The following is a 20,850-nucleotide window of genomic DNA, read 5'->3' as shown; positions in this document are numbered from 1 at the left end:
CCGGCTAAAATGTCAAGATTAGGTCTAGATATTTTAGCCGGATTCAAAAACTTGGATCGAAACTGATCCGAAAATATTCGATCCAAAACCAAACCGAAAGTTTACAAATATAAAATTTTGGATCTGTATTGGGTCGAGATATTTAGCATCTGAATAGGATATGAAATATCCAAACTCCATTTGGAAATTCCTTAAAAATACACATACTAAATTTCCTTTGCTGAAAAAATACACGAACTTTTTAGACTTCCCGAAAAATACACGAACTAATTTTGGTTGTCCATAAAATACATGAACTTTTTATTCAGAGTTAACGGCGTCTAACGGCGTCTTACTATTCTGTTAGTCACTGTTTACATCGTTAAAATCGAGGTGTGAAACCTTCAAAATTCAAAAGTTCGTGTATTTTATGGACAATCAAAATTAGTTTGTGTATTTTTTGGGAAGCCAAAAAAGTTCATATATTTTTTCAGCAAAAGAAATTTAGTCTGTGTATTTTTAAGTAATTTTTCCTAAGAATTAATTTGGAGAGGGAGAGTGAGAATCTTTTGAATCAGTTGGTCAGTCAACATCACAATATTCCCATTTGTATACTTTATTATATTTAGGATGATTAAAAGTTTTAAAATATCTTGCATTTCTAAATAATATTCTCCAGCCTTTCTCAGATATTTTAAAAAATTGATTATAAAAAATATTATTTGTAATTAAATTAAGGATTAATATAAAACTGATTATATATTATTATTATTTTTTTGAAAATAAACTTAATTATGAAATAAAAAATTACATATTTTCAAAAAAAAAAAATTGAGATTGGCTTTATTTTCAAAATATATATCTTTTCAAAATGAGAACAACATTTATATTTTATAAACAAAATATCAATTCAACCAAACCCACTTCTATTTGGATAATAAACAAAATTTAAAAAATTCCCAATATTTTTTCACAAGAAGATTAGATTAAAAGGAGCGAACCTTCTGGCTTCAGATAATTTAATAAGGAAGGAAAACCAAAATAGTATAATTACTTACCAACGACGCGAATTGGCTGGCGGGTGCGAGTGATTAATTTCGATCCTTCCATAGAAAGATAAAGAGAGAGAGAGAAAAGCTTGCAACTTTGACGATTTCGACATCTAAAGGATTGTAATTGACCGCAAGAAAAAGATTCCTCCCTCTCCCTCCCTCGGGTACACACGTCTCTTTGAACTCCCTTTTTGTTGTTCTTTGTTTGATTGATTGATTCCTCAGGTTTAGTCCTTTGGACCCATTTCTAGGTTACCCTTTTACGATTAGGATCGAAAAGTGTTTCCTTTTTCCGTGACTATATACAAGTTTTTGGTTCTTGGTTTTCGTGTTTTGTCTCAATTAGCTCATCAAAGCAAGAATCTTTCATTCATGACGACCAATTTCGATGACTCTTCAAAGCAACTCGTCTTGCTTGCATCTGTTTGTTCCGGCATCCTCATGTGCAAAATCGTAAGTCCTTTCGGCCCTTTAGATCAACGATGCAAGAATCTGGATTTTTTATTTTTTTTTTATTTTACAATCTTTGTTCTTGTCCTGCAGGTTTATGACTTGACTGGTTTCATAAGTCCTTTGCTCTTCAGTGCTTATGGGAAACTCGACGGCAAAGTTAGAATGGAATGGAACAACAGGTTTTTTATTTTTTTTATTATCCTCTGTTGTGGATTCAAGATTTGTATTTGAGTTAAAGATATTTTTTTGTTCTCTTTTCAACAGGGGATTCTCAACGTTCCATGCTGTTTTTGTTTCGGTGGCTTCAATCTATCTCCTGGTGATTTCAGATCAGTTTGATGAGAGTGTTCATGGTGATTCGGTCATCAATAGTACAACGAGGTTATCCGAATCTGTAATGGGGGTGAGTTTTTAACATCATCTTTTTTTTTATTCTTTGCATTTGAATGTTTATAAAATGAATCTTTTTTTTTGTGTCTTTTAACAGATCTCCTTAGGCTATTTTGTAGCAGACTTAATGATGATCTTTTGGCATTTTCCTACTCTTGGTGGTGTTGAATATGTAAGTATTAAAGTATCATATATTATTTTCCATATTCTCTAATGAAAATGTTGTTAGCATTTAATTCCGGTTTGGATTTTATACAAAGCTAATGTTTATATTTATTTATTTTCTGTTTCAAGGTTTTCCATCACTGCTTATCGATGTTCTCCATCATTCTCTCTGTCACAAGTGGACAAGCGCAGTTCTACATATTCATGGTTCTCTTGTCTGAGGCCACTACCCCGTTTGTCAACCTACGGTGGTGAGTTTGTCGGATAGACAGTTCAATCAAAGATTCTAGATACGCTTGGCCTCTAAATGTAAAGCGTTTGAATTGCAGGTACTTGGATGCTAGTGGTCAAAAAGGCTCTAAGGCTTACACACTCAATGGGATTGCCCTGTTCTTGGGTTGGCTGGTAATGTTTGATAGACCAAAACAATAAATCTCTCTGTTCTGAGCATTAACCGTATGTAAAATTGCTTATCTTACAGGTCGCGAGGATCCTTTTGTTTATCTACTTCTTTGTACACATGTACTCCCATTTCCATCAGGTGATTTCAATGCTGAGCTTTGAGCAAAATAAACATGTACCTTTTTAAGAGATGTGAATCTGAAAAAGTTGCTCTTTTTTTGCAGGTGAAGCAAGTGTTTCCACTGGGGTTTTACAGCCTTATTGCGGTTGGACCGGTCCTGTCGGCGATGAATCTTCTTTGGTTCTGGAAAATCACCAAAGGATTGATCAAAACAATCTCCAAGGCGACGGGAAAGAAAAAACAGTGATGGTCTCTGCTTGACATGGAAAAAAAAGATTGGGATTGCATTGACTTTGATCTGTTCATGAAAAAAAGATCGATTGATATCATATTGGGACGTGTCTTTGAAGCCTTTTCGGTTTTTAAGACTGCCTTTATATGGGAATTGTATATTCACAACCTTTCAGCTGTTTCTTAGGTATTCAACTTGTAAAGTTTTAAGCAGAATCAGTGTTTAAGGTCACTCGGATTTTATTGATGCTTCTTTTATCATTTGCGAAAGAGTGGTTTTAGGCTCGGTTTGGTGCAAACCGGATAATGAGAGAAAAAAATTTTAAATCGATTATAGGTGATTCAAGCTGCTAGAAGAAACTAGTTAAAGGGTGGATGGATATAAGATTTTTCTGTGGTGAATTTTAGTCTTATGTAGGCATGGGTGTTCGATACTATGCAACTACACTTGAGGAAAGTCTGGCTGTAAAAACGAACAGGGTTTAAATGGGTGCTTTTGCGCGCAAATGATTGTATTAACGATCAACTAAATAGTGAGGAACATTAACATTTTGCACCAATTTGTAAACCTAGACAATTGGAAAATAGGTGGAACAGGATATTGATAGTACGTAATTTTCACACACTCATGGATTCATGATGTAGGATGATTAATTCTTGGGTTCACTCTCTAGGGTGGGAGTGAACATATAGATTTACCAACCAATAAGAATTTATTTTTTAATATTTAGTATCTTCTAAAAAAAGGAAAAAAATTATTGTTAAATTATATTATGTTTTTAAACCAAAATAAATAAATAAAGAATAATAGTAATTGCAAAAATAATATTATGTTTATAGTTGCTCAAAAAAAATCTATGTTACTTCCTGTGGCATATTGATATGTTTTTTTGTATGTCTAGAAAGACACTTTCCCCGCGTAGTCTAGAAAACTAAAGCAGCAACAACAAAAATCTTCTCCCTCTCACCATATTTGCCCCAATCAGATCAGATATCCCTGCATTAAGTGGATCATGTCAGTAATAGATTCAAATTAAGAAACTCTATGACATAAAAAGGGAGTTGTATAAGGACATTGAGATAAAATTTGTGTACGTGTTAATTTTAAGACGAATTGTATTCCATACTTATCAGACATGTGATTTTTGGGCAAATATCAAAGGAAGGTTACCAAAATAAGATAGAAAACCATTGAGTGAAAGCATACTTCTTGCCCTAAAGATAGAAACGAGGATGCCGAGATTTAACCACAATGCTTATGGAGGTTCTATAGTAGCTCTTCAGCCTAGAGAATAGATATAATACCAATTCTATAGTAGCTCTTCAGCCACGATTACACAGACATAAACAATCTAACAACTACAAATGAAAAAAAAAGCACCTCAATGCCTAGCTCATTGGCGCCATTTTGTTAGATCGTTTGTTCCTCCTCGAGAGATCTTCGTTGATCTGATCTTGCTCCAAGATCTGACCGTAACCGACGCGGATTCTACCGCCGGTGAGAGAAGAAGGCGCGAAAGGACCGACGAGGACGGAGATTGAGAGCCATAAGAGGAGCGATTTGGTAGGCTCGGATTCGAAGTAGAAGAAGGAGAGGGACATAACGATGAGAGAGATAACGACGGAGACTGAGATGAAGATCTTGTTCGGTGGTTTAGGGACGTTTTCCTCCGCCGTGAGAGCAGAGGAAGGACGAGATCGGAAGACGAATCTAGGCCTGTTGTCTTCGTCGTAAGACTCCATTGATCTCCTCCGATGTGTCCGTACTCTTTGCGTAGAAGAAGCTGAAACAAACAAGTACTGAAAACTAATATTGGGCCTTTTTATTATCACGGGCTTTACGATACTAATCATATCAGCAATCACCTAATCTATTTATTACACGTATCTAAATATTTATAAAATAATAATATTATAATAATTGATTGCTGTTGATTTTTAATTTTAATTTTTATAATTTGTGTGCATAATTTGTAATAATAATATTATATTACTTTAATTAAACGTATTATTTTAAATATGTTATATCTAGTTGGTTTTGTTTTTTACGGTCGATTTAGTTATCATTTGAATATATTGAATTGCATATGTTTCTCTGAATTCAATTATAATATTATATATTCTAATTATATTTAAAATTTTATTAATTTTTTATTTGCATTTAGGTTGTTTGTTATCTTAGATATGTAAGTATATTTTAGAAAAATCATGTATACCTCCCATTTTAGTGGAAGCACACACTATTTTTTTACATTCCTTAGTTTGTAAAGGGTTCAATGCAGGCTTTGATGGTGATCAAATGGCTTGCCTTTATCTTTAGAAGCTCAAGCAGATGTTCATTTACTTGTTTTTTTCTCATATGAATCTTTTATCTCCAGCTATTGAAGGTCTCATTTAAGATATTGTGCTTATAATGAAATAAAAAATAAATTAAAGTGTCTGATTCTAAATTACATAAATTAATATAACGACAATATTTTGATCTATCATGCATATATATAAATTTTACAAAAGAATTAAATTGTAACAGTTGGTTAATATGTTATTTTCGTTTATTAATATGTTTTGAAATTTATATTTATAAAATAAATTAATATTATTATAAAATTATATATTTTTGTTGTAGTTAAATCTGTGATTTTAGATATAAGTTGGATTAGTCGAGTCATTCATGTTGTGAGTATTGAGTATACATATATTCTTTCAAATTCAGACTGAAGTATAATTTAATTTTTTATGAAATCACATTATATACAAATAAATATTTTTCATCTAATAAAATATATATATGAAGAAAGTATTTTATTACTTCAGAAGTATATTTTATATTATTTAAAAATATTATTTAATGGAATATTACTATTTTTAGCTTTCCTTTTTGATAAAATCATATTATATATACATATATTTTCGTATTTAAATTTGCTTTTAAAACCGTATAAATGTTTCCTTTTTATAATATATGCTATTCGGAAATTTTTTAAAAAGAAACTAAATAAAAATCAATAATAGTATTTAAATGTAACATTTTAATTCATTAAAGGTATCAGTGTAATCAACCATCGTGAAAGTTAATGTGAGCACGACACATAGAAAACTGACTTCTCAAATAATTTTATAGAAATCTACCATCAATCTTTTTTTTTAATATAATTCTTACGATAAAACTTACACATATATATTGGTATTTGTTTCGTTAAGATCTTCTCATAGAGTCTTCATGTTTGTGTAATCTGAACTTGCTAGGAATGTCTAAGTTTCCATGTCTCAGCAGTGCAAAATTATGTTCCAACTAATAAATAGTTTTTACAGTTTGCTGGTACGAATTAATGCTTCAAGATATATTATCCCAATTATATATCCATAACTTTTTTAGTAGAGAACATTATCCTTTTGGGGATTGACATATTCTCTGTCAAAGTTGATATATAGAGTATACACCCGCACGAAGAGAAAGATAATTATTTAAGTTTAGGAAAACGATCTGTTTTGTATCCTCAAAATACTTTCCTCAGGAAATCCGGATGAGTTTCACACTGGATCCGTAATAGCAAGGCCATCGATAATGTCCAAACTCCGAAAACTTCCATGGAAACACGCATAAGCTAAGTCAAAACAAGCAAAATAAGAAAGGGGACCTTCTTCAGTGCCATCAAGGAGGGATATACAGTAGGGAGATCTACAAAAGGAAATCTTGACCGCTAAGAGACTATTAGAGGGAATATGATGAACTATAAATAGTAAATATAGTAATGTTGAACCTAAAGTAAATCATAGAAAGAAAAAATCCACCGAATATCACTTTTAATATTCAAAATATAATACTTGACTGTTAGATCATGGAACCATAAATATAGATGCATATATAAAAGATTTTTTTTTAAATGCTGGATAATTATGCTATTACAAGTTATAAAAAACGAAGATGAAAAAAAAAGAATTAATATGAGATGCATATTAAAGAATTAATATGAGAAAAGTTTTGTTGAGTAAAGAAACTTGGTAGATGAGCCAGCAGAATCTAAATAACACATGATAACATCCAAATTATTAGAAGGTTCTTGCTAGTAAGTAAATTAATTTCAGTGATGTTTTTGATATACAAAAAAAATTCAGGACTAAATTATAGTTACCCAAAGGATATGGTTTGTGCTAATCAAGTTATAGTTACCCAAAAAAATAAATCTATGTTATTTCTCTGGTGTATTGATATGTTGTTTTGTATGTGTCTAAAGACACTTCCCCGCATAAAATCATGAAAATTCAAGAGCAACAACAAAACTCGTCTACCTCTCAATGCTCTCATCATATTTTCCCTATTCCGATCAGATATCACTGCATTAAGTTGTTCATGTCATACTTGTCAGACATGTGCTTTTGGGCAAATCTCAAAGGAAGGTTAACAAAATAAGACAGCAAACCATTGAATGCAAGCAGACTTCTTTCCCTAAAGATGGAATCTTATAAAGCATTACTTGAGGATAAAATTTGACCAGAAACTAACAGATGTATTAGTTAATCATCAAACAGCAATGGGGTTGGGCGTGAGATGGGTCCATTAGCCGTGTGCGGTCGGGGCGCTACAACGTGATAGATGAAAAATATGGTAAATAAATGCTTGTACACTTTTAATATCACTGGATGAAATAGCATATCTTTCAAACATCAAGAACACGAGCCATCATGAATGACCTAATGAGTAGGCACACTAAATTATATACGGTTCATAGCATTGAAGCTTCTTCTCGTATACAAATGACGACTCTATGCAACTTAATTTATAAAGTCAGCTAAATAAAATGTTATTTCATCAACTCCATTTCTCCATATTAACGAGCCTCATCTTTCAAGCTACTCACATTCCAAGAAGCTAACTGGCTCCAGACTTGGAGTTGATAGAACGAGGAGACTGATATAAAGATATAGTTAGGTGGTTTAGGAACTTCTTCCTCCCCTGCCGTGTGAGAAAAGGGAGGATGAGATCGGAAGACGAATCTAGTTAGGTGATTGCCACCAGTGTCTCCTTACTCTTTCATTTAAGAAATGTACTGGACCTTTCTATTATCATGGGCTTTTTGTATTGTAAAGCCCATGTATTTGGATGAAGTTGATTGCGTCAAGCTACTTACTATTCAGTGTTCAATTGACTGATTCTAAGATGCCGTAGGCTTATGTGATACTCATATGAGAGGTTTTATGTTCATAACGACAAAGAAAGAAATTACTAATCATATTAACAATCAACTAATCTACTTATCTCTCTACCATCAACAATTTTTTTAACTCTTTCTTACAATAAAACTTGCACAAATAGATTGATTTTTTCGTTCAGATCTTTTCATAGAGTCTTCATGTTTGTGTAATTGGAACTTTCAAGACATGTCCAAGTTCCCATGTCTCTGCAGAGCAAAATTTCATTCCAACTAATAGATAGTTTGACAGTGCAGATACAAATTAATGCTTAGTAGAAAACATTTTCCTTACGGGTCATGACAGATTCTCTATCAAGGTTGATATCTAGAAAGTACGTCTGCACCAGGAGAATGATAATTATTTAGGTTTAGGAAAACTATTTTTAGTCAAAAGGAAATTTTCTTAAAAAGAAACAAAAGTTGGGGTTTTAAAAAGTATAGATACGAGTTTTAAAGTTATAGTTTATTAATTCGTACAATCAATATACATATATAAAATGGGTATCTCTTAGAATCAAGTTTTTTATTTTCTAAATAAAACTTAAAAATATGCTTTTGAACTTTTTTTGCATTTATACGAATCAAGTTTTAATTGCATTTATATGAATAACAATGATAACAAAGAGAATATACATGATGGATAATAAAATTTGTCTATGATAAGTGAATACTTTAATTGGTGTCAAATCAAGAAGAGAGATCATAAACTTTTCTTTAAATAAATATAAGTTTTTTTTTGCAATTTTATAACGAAGATGGAAAACAAACTTGAGAACAAATCTTTTCCAAAAACAAGCAGAAAATGAAGCATAACTTACTTATTTTAAACATAATTTTTAAACAAAAACTAATCAAGTAAGAAGACAATTTTAATAGATGTTGGCTTCCTCACACTTGAGCGTCTTGCTACCTTAGCAATGATGCTTTTTGTTGTTCCCTAGACAAAGCATATGCCTGAATAGTTCTTTCTTGACGTACACATATACCTGATTAGCCAAATAGGCTGTGATGCGGCATCCTTTGTAGACTAGACGAGTCATTTTCAGCCCTCAACTTCACCAAGAAATGCTATCTGACAACATTCTCAGTTTATAAGAACTGACAACATTTGTAGCTTTCAAGAAACCGTGATTTATAATTCTGGTGAAGACCATATTTTGCGGTCTGGTTTTCTTAAGGAACCGAACCAGCCTGGCCCACCCACAATTCATGGATCTTTCTATTGATTTCCATATGGAAAAGTGCACAGTATATTCCCGTAACAGATTATATACTTATTATGTGTTTGGATTCCAATCTAGCTGATCTAATAAGATTTTCATATTATGCTTCGTGACCATGTAAGTTAAAGAATTCCAAGAAAATAATCTACACTGCCCATTGTGTTTTAGGCCCCTGGTTCAAGTGACTGATGTGGCGAAATTAATGTTACATATTCTGGTTTCGGGTCGGAGGGGATTATAGGTTTCAACCTCGATCCACCTAGTATTCAAAAAAAAAAGTTTCCATAGGTTTTGGAAATTGTGCTATCACCAATAATAATACTTCCTCTGTTTCATAATAAGTGTCACTCTCAGCTCATTTTCTTGTTACACAAAGAGTGTCACTTTACAATTCCGATGTAAATTATACTAACTTTCAGCTGAAAATTAATTGCAAACTGCATTGATTTTATAAATAATTTTATTTATCTAAAATACTATTGGTCAAAGAGGTATAACTAATTACAACTTACATATATTTCAACAACTTTCTTAATCTGTGTGAAAATGTCACAACGACACTCTTTAAGAAACGGAGGGAATAATAGTTATTATTATTACTATTGGGGATGATTAAAGATATTTGTTTACTTTTAGAAAATTTTTTCATAGAATCATTTGGATAAAACTTTGTGTTTTTTAACAACAATAGAAGTAACTATGATCTATGCTATTCCGGTTCAGAGAACCAAACCGGAGGCCTAGAGTCAACATAAAACATAGCATAAGGGGAACGTCTCGCACCACGTGCCAGCTTGTCCGCCATAAGATTATGTGCCCTCGGAATATGTCGGATCTTGAAGGAAGGAAAGAAAGTCTTACTGCGCTGGAACTCCTTCATATGTGTAGTAAAGGCCGGCCATTCATCAGGTGATGACACCATCTTCACCAGTTGAGAACAGTTTGTTGCAAAAACTACGTCTGAGAAATTGAGAGTCTTCATACACTCCATAGCCCATATCAAGGCTTCACATTCAGCATGCAAAGCAGATAAGCTTTGTCGGAGGTTCATAGCTCCCATCATCTTCTCGGTTGAACCTTTGATTCTGCAGAACCACCCCTGTCCGGAGAACTTATCTTGTATTCTCCATGCTCCATCAACAAAGCAGATTCTCGATACCTCTGATAAAACCCAATCAGCGTCCTCGTTATTGCTCTGTTGCTTATCCGGAGCCAGTTGTTGTGCTTATGTCCATACTCTTGCCTCCACCTCCGCAACCCTAAGGATTTCCTGCGGATCAGCAATAAATCTTTCTGAAAAAAAACATTTGACCTAAACATTTATATCTCTCAAAACATTATATTGTTAAAATAAAAAAAAATTTCAAGTGGATATTTTTTGATATTATTTTATATTATATTGTACATCCTATAGGAAAAGATGATGAATATGTTTTTGTATATAGAACGTAATGTACAGCGGTGACAATACATTGTACAATGGAAACTTGCGGAACATTTCAGAGAATATAGAGAACATCATTCTTGTGCTTGATACATCTACACCAGCCTTAAAAGCTTAATAATCCATACACATTGAGCTTATTGTGCCTGGACAGTTGATTTCAAGGAAAAATTAGCAAATTCAGAAAATATGATCCAACGGCATATGAATTTCTCCTTATCAAAGATGGATGTATATTCTGTAAAGCCTTCTTTAAGATTGGTTCATGTTGCATGAGCACCTAAAGATAGAGAAATGAAGAGAATCATATTGTGGTCTATGTGGTGAGCAATGCCACAATTCAAGAAGGTGTCCTCAAGAGGTATGATGAATGTTTTTAATGTTGAAAACCTACTGTTGTCATCGTTGGATACAAGTATATAGGCTATGTATTTGCAATTTCGTGAAAGGAGGATAAAGAAAGAGTGGCTTAGTGAGGTAGCTCACTGGAAATCTTAAAATCAAGGTCAAAGACATGTTCAAGAGGAATCTGGGATAGAAACTGATTTGAGAGATCAAATATAATATAAAGTAGAAGTGTATAACGTTTCATCAGCAACACCAAATCCAAGTCAAAAACTCTGAAGAAGTAGCTGACTGTCCTTGTTTTTTGGTTGATCTTGCTTCAGATCCTAGAATCTATGTGGTTCTTGGATTTCTATAACATTTATCATGTTCTTGGCTAATTAAAGATCTTTTTGGTTTTAAATTAGGATGCTTGGTTAAGATTTGGATGTTTTAGATGTTTAACATGTTTATCACGAACTCGGTAAATTGTTTGTTAACCTTTTTGTTCCTCTTATGAATGTGTATTATGGAAACAAATAGGAATAATATCTCAGTATAACACATAAATCTTTACACAATGTTCAAACATGACATAAGTTAAAATTATAGCCAAGCCCCATTGCCGATGCATCACCATTTAAATATATTTTTCTTCCATCCAACCAGCACCCATAGAAGATAACTCATGCCTTAAAAATGGGAGAAATAGAGAATTATTACTTCCTCTGTTTTAAAAAGATGTATGTTCTGGAGTTTTCACAATATTAAAATAGAATTCTAAATTTTGATTATAGATACATTTTTGTAATTAATTATTTTCTACAAATTTTAGCCACTCAAAATTCAGTAACACAATTAATTACTTTGAAATTTAAAATTACCATTGTTACTTAATAGAAATGCATTGATAATATAAAATATCTATTTTTGAAACAAATGTTTTTAAAACATTGAAACGATGGAGTATCAATTAGTATTGGGTATGATTATTATCGGCAATAAATCCGTGACAATAATTTATGTTCATTAATCTCAAATAACAATTAAACCAGCATATTTCATTTACCAGCTTGAAGCTCGAATCACCATTAATGATCGTTCATATCACTAAGCTTGGTTACTATATAGGTTAACCCAGCTTCACTTCTCGGCGCGTAGAAGTGACACATGTCAATTTTATTAATTGATGGAACTGTGCGGTCTATCTTTTTTAGCATTGAATGCCATGTCCCTCAAATACCACCCTGACCTCATGCCTCTGATAACGGTAACTTTCCTTTCTTTTCCGTACATTTAATAGAAACTAACTGGAAAACATTTTGGGTTACAACTGTATTGAAGAGTCAGAAGATTAGTACATGTGTAATTTTAGGTGTCTGCGTCTGCAGCATTTAGAGAGTCAAGAGATCTAAACAGAGTTCTTGATCAATGGGAAGTGAACTATTTTCTGTTTTAACCATGTAGCACTTGGGTAATTATTTTTGTCCAAAAAACATATCGTAACTGGGATCACGAGTAACTAACTACACAAAATCTTCATAGTAGCATGATTTTGTGTCTGCAATATATGGTCCAGCGTCGAAAGAACTGTTTTATTGGGGAGTATTTTATTTCGTCCACTCTTTACCAAAATTAAGTGTACGCCATAGACGTATGTTCATGTTCTCTCATGTCGTCCATGGATGTATGCACATGTTAACACAAACCTAACTTGAGGAAAGGCAAAGATGAATTCCTTCTTTAATTCTCGTGCCAAGTAATGAAAGCACCAGGTGAAGCCACGAGTGCAATTCATCTAACCTACATCAATTGCTATAAAAAATCTAATAACTTAACAATGAGGGAGGCAGAACAACACCTAAAAGAGCATCAAAGTAATAGAAATATATTGACACAAAAATAATAGGTAATGGCATTTTCATGATTAGTAAAATTTGAAAATGAATATGGAAACACAAAATTCAATAGAAAGGGTTAGTTTTGTTATAAACCACAAATTTTAGGTCATTTAATTTCTTTAAGAAGCCCTATAATCTTTGATTAACTAATTTTGTATTAGATTCGGGGAAACCGCATGGATCAAGCTTAGCATGATGCCAATCCGTAATATAGATAATTAGGTATTTTATTTTCTATATGTTTTAAATCGTTCTACACAATTGGGTATTACATTTTTGTAGAAATTAAAGATTTCAACTACTTTTAGGTTTTTTTTATTTTAGTTATTTAACATTCCTAATGGTAAAACAATTTATTAAACCAAATATATTAATTATTTGAATACCATTTTATATATAAATGCACAAACAATATTATTGCATTCTTTATTATTCCATCAAAGCTTTAGATGTAGAAACAAACGACATTTGATAATATATGATACATGGTAAAGATGTTCATATATTAATTATCGGTATTCTTATTGATTGAGAGAGTGGCCATTAAGCTACACAAGCAAACCTCCTTCGAGGAAGCCTTCATCGCTTCCATAAGTTTATTGTTCTCTTCAATAAGATTATCTATGATCTTCAGTTGAGAATAAATTAATTTATCCATATTTAAATGTCGGATTGCTGCAAACTGTTCGTTCTCCAAAATAATCTTGTTTTCTTCAAGGTATCCGATTAAAATTTTCTCCAAATCCTAAATTGCACAAAATATAATTAACATTTGTAGAAAAAACAAAGCACATAAGAGTAAGAACAGTGTAAATATATACTCACCCTCACATGCTCTTTATCTTCTTTTGATTCTCCCTTCATAAGAATGAGATCACCAATAAGATCGAAAACTTCATCACTTGGGGAAGCCATTCTTTTCTTTAATGAATCTAAATCTTGAAAGATATTTAAAATTTTGCTTTCACTACTTTATCATTTTGACAAATTTATAGATTTGATGAATCAAGTAAGTCAATATATTCATGGTCAAACATCCTTAATTTGAACATATTTACCGATATATATTGATGTTATTCATGGTCAAACATCCTTAATTTGAACATATTTACCAATATATAATACCAAAAATGTTCCAATTTATAATATTAAATAAAACAAATTCTTGAAAATATAATATCTTATCATATACAGTATAACAAAACAAAACATTCCTTAATCAATTGACTTTTAATTTATATTGAACGAATTGAAGTCACAAAGACTAATTATATTTTGCTAGTAACGTTTTTAATATTTTTTTGGAAAAATGATTGCTAACTACATGAAATATTGGCCATCACATGGTTAGCTATGCAAGCTAAACTAATGTATATCTAGTCACACAAAGTAAATATTATGCATGACAACATCCCTCAACTTTCTTTCGTTAAGATCTTTTCATAAAGTCTTCATGTTTGTGTAAAGCATTACATTCACAAGCAAAATTGACTATAAATTAGCAGATGTAATGAAATTTCCAACCTCACTCTATTTTTTACTCTAAAATAGAGAATAGAGTAAAAATTCTTTAATAGTACTCTCAGTTGTCCATTATATAATAGAGTAAACATATTTATATTTTGTTCATCACTCCATTTTTCATTCTAAATAGAGTACCATTGGAGCAAAACCTAATTCTATTAAAGAGTTACTCTATTACAGAGTTTGACATGAACACCAGCAGAAAATATCACTATTTTGATGAACACCAATGGGGTCGGTTTGACATGATGGATGAAAAAAACATGGTAAGAAAATGCCTCAAGATACTTTTACCAACCAATAATTAACTTAACCTACTTCCACACGGTTAAACCTAATGTATTAGAATCCTATAATACCTCTGTTGTATATGAGATTCTAAACATGCAATAAAATCATGTTAGATAAGTTCACAAAAATCTCTAACATCACATTCCATCGGTTAAGAGTATTATGCTCATCTAAGTTAGTCAGATATTTAATCTTACACTTCCAGTGCATTAAAAACCCTATGAATCAGGAACCAGGTGATCATTCCAATTCAAGCATAAGAACAACTTAGATGAAGAAACTGATATTGTTTTCTATTTTAACAAATGACAATCATCAATCTATGAGTTCCCTTGAAACCCTAAACTTCACTAGTGCAGCAATCAGACATGGAAATAATACACATAAAGATAATGAATATTTCAGAATGGATTTATAAATCAAAAACATGGTTTCATAAATCTTCTCCAAAGGTACATATTCGTCTCCCCAATTTCCAAAACCAATAAGTTTGATGAAAATAAATGTAGCCCTAAATGTGGCTGAAAATAATAGATATATGTCTAATTTTTCTCTTGATCAAATTGTAGGCTAGACCAAACTGAATAAGGACAACTAAAATTTTCATTTTTTTCTCGAATTGAACCGGTAGATCGACCAATCATCCATAAAATTTGCAAAACATTCAATTTAACCAATGGATAGAGCTAACACTGGTGGAAGTGGGAATCTAACTCAATTTCCCATCTTGTATCAAAATTTGAGCTAAATTGAAGAGTGGGAATTCTTTTACCCAAAGCTTAACTTCCTATGCATATACAAAGTTCTGCATCTTTAACAGCTCAGTTGCACCCAATTCGACACCTTCTACTCCAAGTGGACCCAAGACCTGAATTTTTTTTAATAAAAGACTCAAAACACATACTATAACTACCAAAAGTTAGAAACCGACAAAAACACTTTTTATTAACTCTTTCAGAGTTAAACTTTTTTCTCCAAACTTAGAACTTTTGTTTATCCTCAAACAAAACATTAAGCAAAGTATAAGAAATAGGTTTGAAAACATGGGAACTTACTTGCTATAGAACACCGTCTTACCATGTACTTGTTCTCAGCTTAACAACCTTAACCATTTTCAGCCCACAACTCATAAGAATTATCCAAAATCACTATCACTGAATTCATTTAAGATTAACTGTGTGGTCTCATCGAGGGATTAGCGATCACATGAAACATGGAATCTTATCTATTCAGGTTTTTGACCACACAGACATTGACTCTGGATTATTTCCTATTTTTTTCTCACTTCCTAAATCGATTTCTCGCTACTTTGTAAAGTACCCTTGCTTTTAAATTTCGAATGGCGACTCTTGGCGACAGGAGGCTCGACACTCGCCACTTGCCATGGCGTTTCATGGCGACCGCATCGCGTATAAGCCGGTCAAAAGGTACCTTCTACTCCTAATACCATCAATTATATGAACCTTTGACAAAGACATAGTAAATGCAAAACCAAAAACCAGTTCTATTGATAACTTAAACGTCTCAAAGCCAAAACACCAAATGAAAAGCACAACAAAAAAACCAAATCATAATCCAAAGTAAAAAAAAATCAAAGCAGAACACATAACACCAACACTCTAAGACTCGTTTTCAGAGTCATCTGGAAATTCCCATTCCTCATCTTGAGGTGATCAACATGAAGTGTTAAACGCTAAAACTAAAACACTAAAACTTTAACTAACAAAACAAACCGTAAATGAAAGAGAGCTTATGCTGTCAGTATAGTAGAGAAAGCAAAAGAACTTGTGAAAAACTATTACTATTATATAGTAGATTAGGGTTTCTGTTACAGAATATTTAGAGTATATTTAGAGTATATTACACGATATATACTACATTACTTAATCATTGTCAAGTTTGAACTCAAAGTTATGTAAAACAAACTTGGTTTGATTATCAACAACATAATGAAGCTTTGAACGACTCAGTGTATACATGTAATTAAAGTGAGCAAATGCGGCCGACATGTGTACCTCGCATAGCAATGAGGTCTTCAGTCGTTTTGGAGGTCGCCTCTTTCCATGGCGAGCAATCCGGTCGCCATTTAAAACCAAGAAAGTATCATTTTTAATCTACTGAATTTATTGGACAGATTTCAATGAGAAAGAAGCACTAATGAGAATGACCACTAATAGGAAAATTCACTTTTATGACATTTATCCTTTTTTCATTGAGAGAAAGAGAGAGGGAAACCATACTCACATAGAGTTTTTCGGACCTGAATGAGGAGTCCGATCTAGTGTATACCAAGCACCCAAAATTTCTCAATGAAAGATACCCACCCATTATTGACCAAGAATCATTAAACTTGAGTAATTTTAATGAAAATATAATACCGAAATCTAATATTTTAAGTTTTGGGCTGAAATGAGAGAGGGTATTCAAGATAAATAATTTTTATAATAAAATGAGATAGGAAGATGTATGAATTAATTTATAGTGCATTTAAACCTAGATTTTAGTTGTTAATGGTGGTTGTGTTAGAAAATGTTGTTAATGATCCTTATGATATAAAAATGATTTTTTTTGGTAATAAGTGATGAAAATGAGGAGATTTGAGTAAATATTAACACATTTTGGAAAAAAAAAAGTAATGACATTTTTATGATTAGTTGAACTTTTATGGTGAATATGGCAAAAAAAAAAATTCAAAAGGGGTTAGTTTTGTGTTTAGCCACAAATTTGAAGCCTTTTTTGAAAGAAGTCATATAATCTTTGATTAATTAATTGGTGCTAGATCCGGGAAAACTACATGAAATAAGTTAGCGCAATGCCAATATCCTTGATTTAGATAAATTAAGGATTGTATTTTCTATAGGTTTAAAATTGTTCTACATGTTTGAATATTACACTTTTTACGAAGTAAATATTTCACTTAATTTTGGTAATTAAATTTTATATTGGTAAAAAAATTATTAAACCAAATATATTTTATTATAAGAATACCATTTTATATTTAGATTCACAAACAACATAATTGCATTTCATTTTTTAATTCCATAAAAGCTTTAGTTGAAGAAACAAAGGACAATCTGATCATATATTATACATGGTAATGCTGTTCATTTATTAATTATTGTGTTTCTTATTGGTTAAGACTGTGTCCATTGAACTACACGATCAATCCTCCATCGATCAATCCTCCATTGCTTCAATAAACTTATTGTTCTTTTCAGACGAGCAATCCTCTATCGAGCAAACCTCCAACAATTCAATAAGCTCATTGTTCTTTTCAATGTGATCATCTATGATCTTCAGCTGAGAGTCAACTAATTTAACTATATTTAAATGTCCGATTGATTCAAGTTGTTTTGTGCTCAAAATAATCTTGTTTTCATCAAGGTGTTTGATTAAAGTATTAAACAAACCCTGCATTTGACAAAATATAATTATTTGTAGAAAAAACAAAGTTCATAATAGCACGAATAGTGTAATAAACACTCACTCTCACATGCTCGTCACCTTCTTTTGACTATAAGCAGGTCCCCGTGCAAGCGCAGAGTTGTGAGCATAGGTGTTGTTTAATATATGAAGAAGTAATCCGTGTGTCCTAAAGTTGTTTTAAAACTTGTATAGTTGTGTTGCTAAGCTGTGGATACTTTTAGGGTGTGGATACTCGGAGGTTAGGTGATTATCAGCTATATTTATCTTAGTTGATGTATTAGTGGATGACACTTGGTGTAGGAAGACAAATTGAGAAGCAGGTGGTCTTAGAAGTATTTATTTGCGCCAAATTTGCATATTCCGAAAAACATACATAAATTTTTTTGTGACACTGAGAATGATTTTTTAAAGATCCCTTATATATTAAAGGAGAAATATTGTAATAAATGTGTTCACACTATAATGAACACGTGGCAGTTTCACATTGATTTAAGAATGAGCACACAAACGTGTCATGTGTAAAGAGCTTCTCAGCCAAACATAAATGTGTTCACACTATGTATTTTTCGTTTTGTTTTTTTTATATAAAACTCACATGTAAGGTTCCAATAAAACTCACAATACCCTGAACTTTCGATTAGAATAAAAACGGATAATGACTCGAAAGTCCAATTATACATATATTATTTTTACTATTTACGGATAGGTTGCGCAAAGTATTCGTAAATTTTTGATTCGATTAGTTATCCGTTTTGATTCGAACCCAAAAAACTGGATATTTGTAACCCTACGCAGCAAATCAAATACTAAAGTGTAATATCTATAAAAAATAAAACAAATCACAAATACTAATATTTTTAGGAATGAATATCCGATTTGGTCCGTTATATGCATATATATATATATACATATATTTAAAGAATTATATATAAGTTATCTATATATTATAGTTTATATAAGTGTTACAATATTTTTATGTATTAGATTTATTATATTAGGTATTAGAATTAAAAAGGTTAAATAATAATTTATTTTGTAATGAAATATTATTATTTGATATTATTTTTAGATTTTTCTTTTATTTAAAAATTTTTATTTTATTTATGAATCAAATCGGATATCCGTAAAAATTCTAAAATTTTGCGGATATTAGTGACCTGATCTGCTTTGAGGCACACAAGGTTTTGTCAAGATCCAAGTTTTTAGTGAAATCTCCCACCACTGTAGAGGATTTCGTCGGCGACTAAGACTCCTTAAACGTTAGCGAGGAAGACGATGGTAGCAGCAGTGATGGAGATAACGGTGGAAGAGATGGAGTCGCAAAGAAGAACGGTACTTCCTTTTTTCCTATTATATAAATATATTTTTCTTATGGTACCCACCTAATGCTCAGGTGATGCCTTAAGAAAAGAATAAACTATGGCATTATAATATAAATATCTCTAGACTTATATAAATTAGGGGGATTTGCCAAATATGACTCAAAACTTGATTTTGAATACAAAAGTGTACTCCAAATTCAATCAAATACAAAAGTAACCTAAAGGCCGAGTGAAATACAACAGTCCCCTTATGATCAAACAAAAAACATGTATTCAGTTTTACCATTATAACCCTCTGTTAGAGAAGACTTACAAAGAAGTCTTCCTTGAGAAGACTACTTTGTAAGTCTTCTCGTTCAGTAGATCTTGAAAATAGTTTAATTTTTTTTATAAAAAAATATATTGATGGGTAGAAAATAGATATCATGTAAAAATAAACATTTCTCAATGATGTAAATTTAGTTTATCTAAAATTGAATTATTTTCAACATAGATGAGTGAATGTAGATTGGTTCATGAGTTATTTGTTTAGGGTTTGGTAACATATGTTATAGTATTGTTGGTATCTATAGGGTTAGATTCTGAAATCTAATCTTCATCTTTTTTTTTTCAAATTGATCTATATATGTTTAGTAACTATCTAATAAATTGATTTAAACACTTTCTAAGTTAATTTTAAGTTTAAGAAAGTATGTTTTGCATAGTTCTTTGATTTTGGGGTCTCGAAGACTCACATAAAACTTAAAAAGAAGTCTTCTCGCACATCCCGCCTAAAATTTAGTAAAAACTAAGGTTTCTGCCTAAAATTTTTAGAAAAATATAGGTTTTCCGCCTAAATCAAAGTCTTCCAGAAGTCTTCCAGAGGAAGTCTTCCCATGGATTAGATCTTCAAAATAATTTAAAAAAATTATAAAAAATATTTTAATGATGAAAAAATTAAAATCATGTAATAATAAAATTTCTAAATGATGCAAATTTAGTATTACTAAAACTGAATTATTTTAAACATAGATAAGTGAATGTAGATTAAGTCATTATAGTCTTTGGTTTAGGGTTTGGTAGCATGTGTTGTAGTATTGTTTGTACTTTTACGGTAAGATTTTGAAATCTTATCAAAAATTATTTTAATTTGAACTATTTGTGTTTAGTTTCTATCTAATAATTTGATTTAAACACTTTCTAAGTAACTTTTAAGTTTAATGATGTGTTTTTTCCTTAGTAATTTGATTATATGGTCTGGAAGATTCACGGAAGACTTCCAGAGAAATCTTCTGGAAGCTTCTGATATATCCCACCTAAATTTTAGTAGAATTTAGGGTCCCGCATAAATTTTAGAAGAATTTGGGTTTCCCACCTAAGTCGAAGTCTTTAGGAATAAGAAGTCTTCTGTTTCGAAAATATTTAACCTAA

General features: G+C 31.5%; 1 protein-coding gene and 1 long non-coding RNA gene across 3 annotated transcripts; one reads left to right on the top strand and one right to left on the bottom strand.

The window, feature by feature from the left end:
• Positions 1–1,000: 1,000 nt before the first annotated feature.
• LOC108822027 (uncharacterized) lies at positions 1,001–3,054 on the top strand. 2 transcript variants are annotated; one of them, XM_018595042.2, is made up of 9 exons: positions 1,001–1,195; positions 1,378–1,484; positions 1,575–1,663; positions 1,749–1,887; positions 1,972–2,046; positions 2,169–2,290; positions 2,369–2,444; positions 2,521–2,580; positions 2,666–3,054. In XM_018595042.2, the coding sequence occupies exons 2-9, from the start codon at positions 1,404–1,406 to the stop codon at positions 2,807–2,809; spliced, it is 786 nt and encodes a 261-aa protein (XP_018450544.1). In that variant the 5' UTR covers positions 1,001–1,195; positions 1,378–1,403; the 3' UTR covers positions 2,810–3,054. The 2 variants fall into 2 exon arrangements, with proteins under 2 accessions (XP_018450544.1, XP_056853859.1); XM_056997879.1 differs by having other exon boundaries at positions 1,019–1,484.
• A 474-nt stretch (positions 3,055–3,528) lies between these two features.
• LOC130503195 (uncharacterized) lies at positions 3,529–4,750 on the bottom strand. Its single transcript, XR_008940684.1, has 2 exons — positions 4,175–4,750; positions 3,529–3,790 (listed from the first exon to the last, which is right to left on the bottom strand). It is a non-coding gene; the product is annotated as an uncharacterized LOC130503195 (long non-coding RNA).
• Positions 4,751–20,850: the final 16,100 nt, after the last annotated feature.

The sequence above is a fragment of the Raphanus sativus genome, chromosome 2, assembly GCF_000801105.2.
Source record: "Raphanus sativus cultivar WK10039 chromosome 2, ASM80110v3, whole genome shotgun sequence".
NCBI lineage: Eukaryota > Viridiplantae > Streptophyta > Magnoliopsida > Brassicales > Brassicaceae > Raphanus > Raphanus sativus.
The sequence above is the reverse complement of the archived record's forward strand: the minus strand, read 5'-3'. Positions and strand labels throughout refer to the sequence as shown.

Bases quoted from the DNA above. Each gene is read 5' to 3' on its own strand.
- LOC108822027 (XM_018595042.2), top strand. From the start codon at position 1,404: ATGACGACCAATTTCGATGACTCTTCAAAGCAACTCGTCTTGCTTGCA. The intron at 1,485-1,574 runs GTAAGTCCTTTC...CTTGTCCTGCAG, and splicing joins GCATCCTCATGTGCAAAATC to GTTTATGACTTGACTGGTTT. The intron at 1,664-1,748 runs GTTTTTTATTTT...TCTTTTCAACAG, and splicing joins AGAATGGAATGGAACAACAG to GGGATTCTCAACGTTCCATG.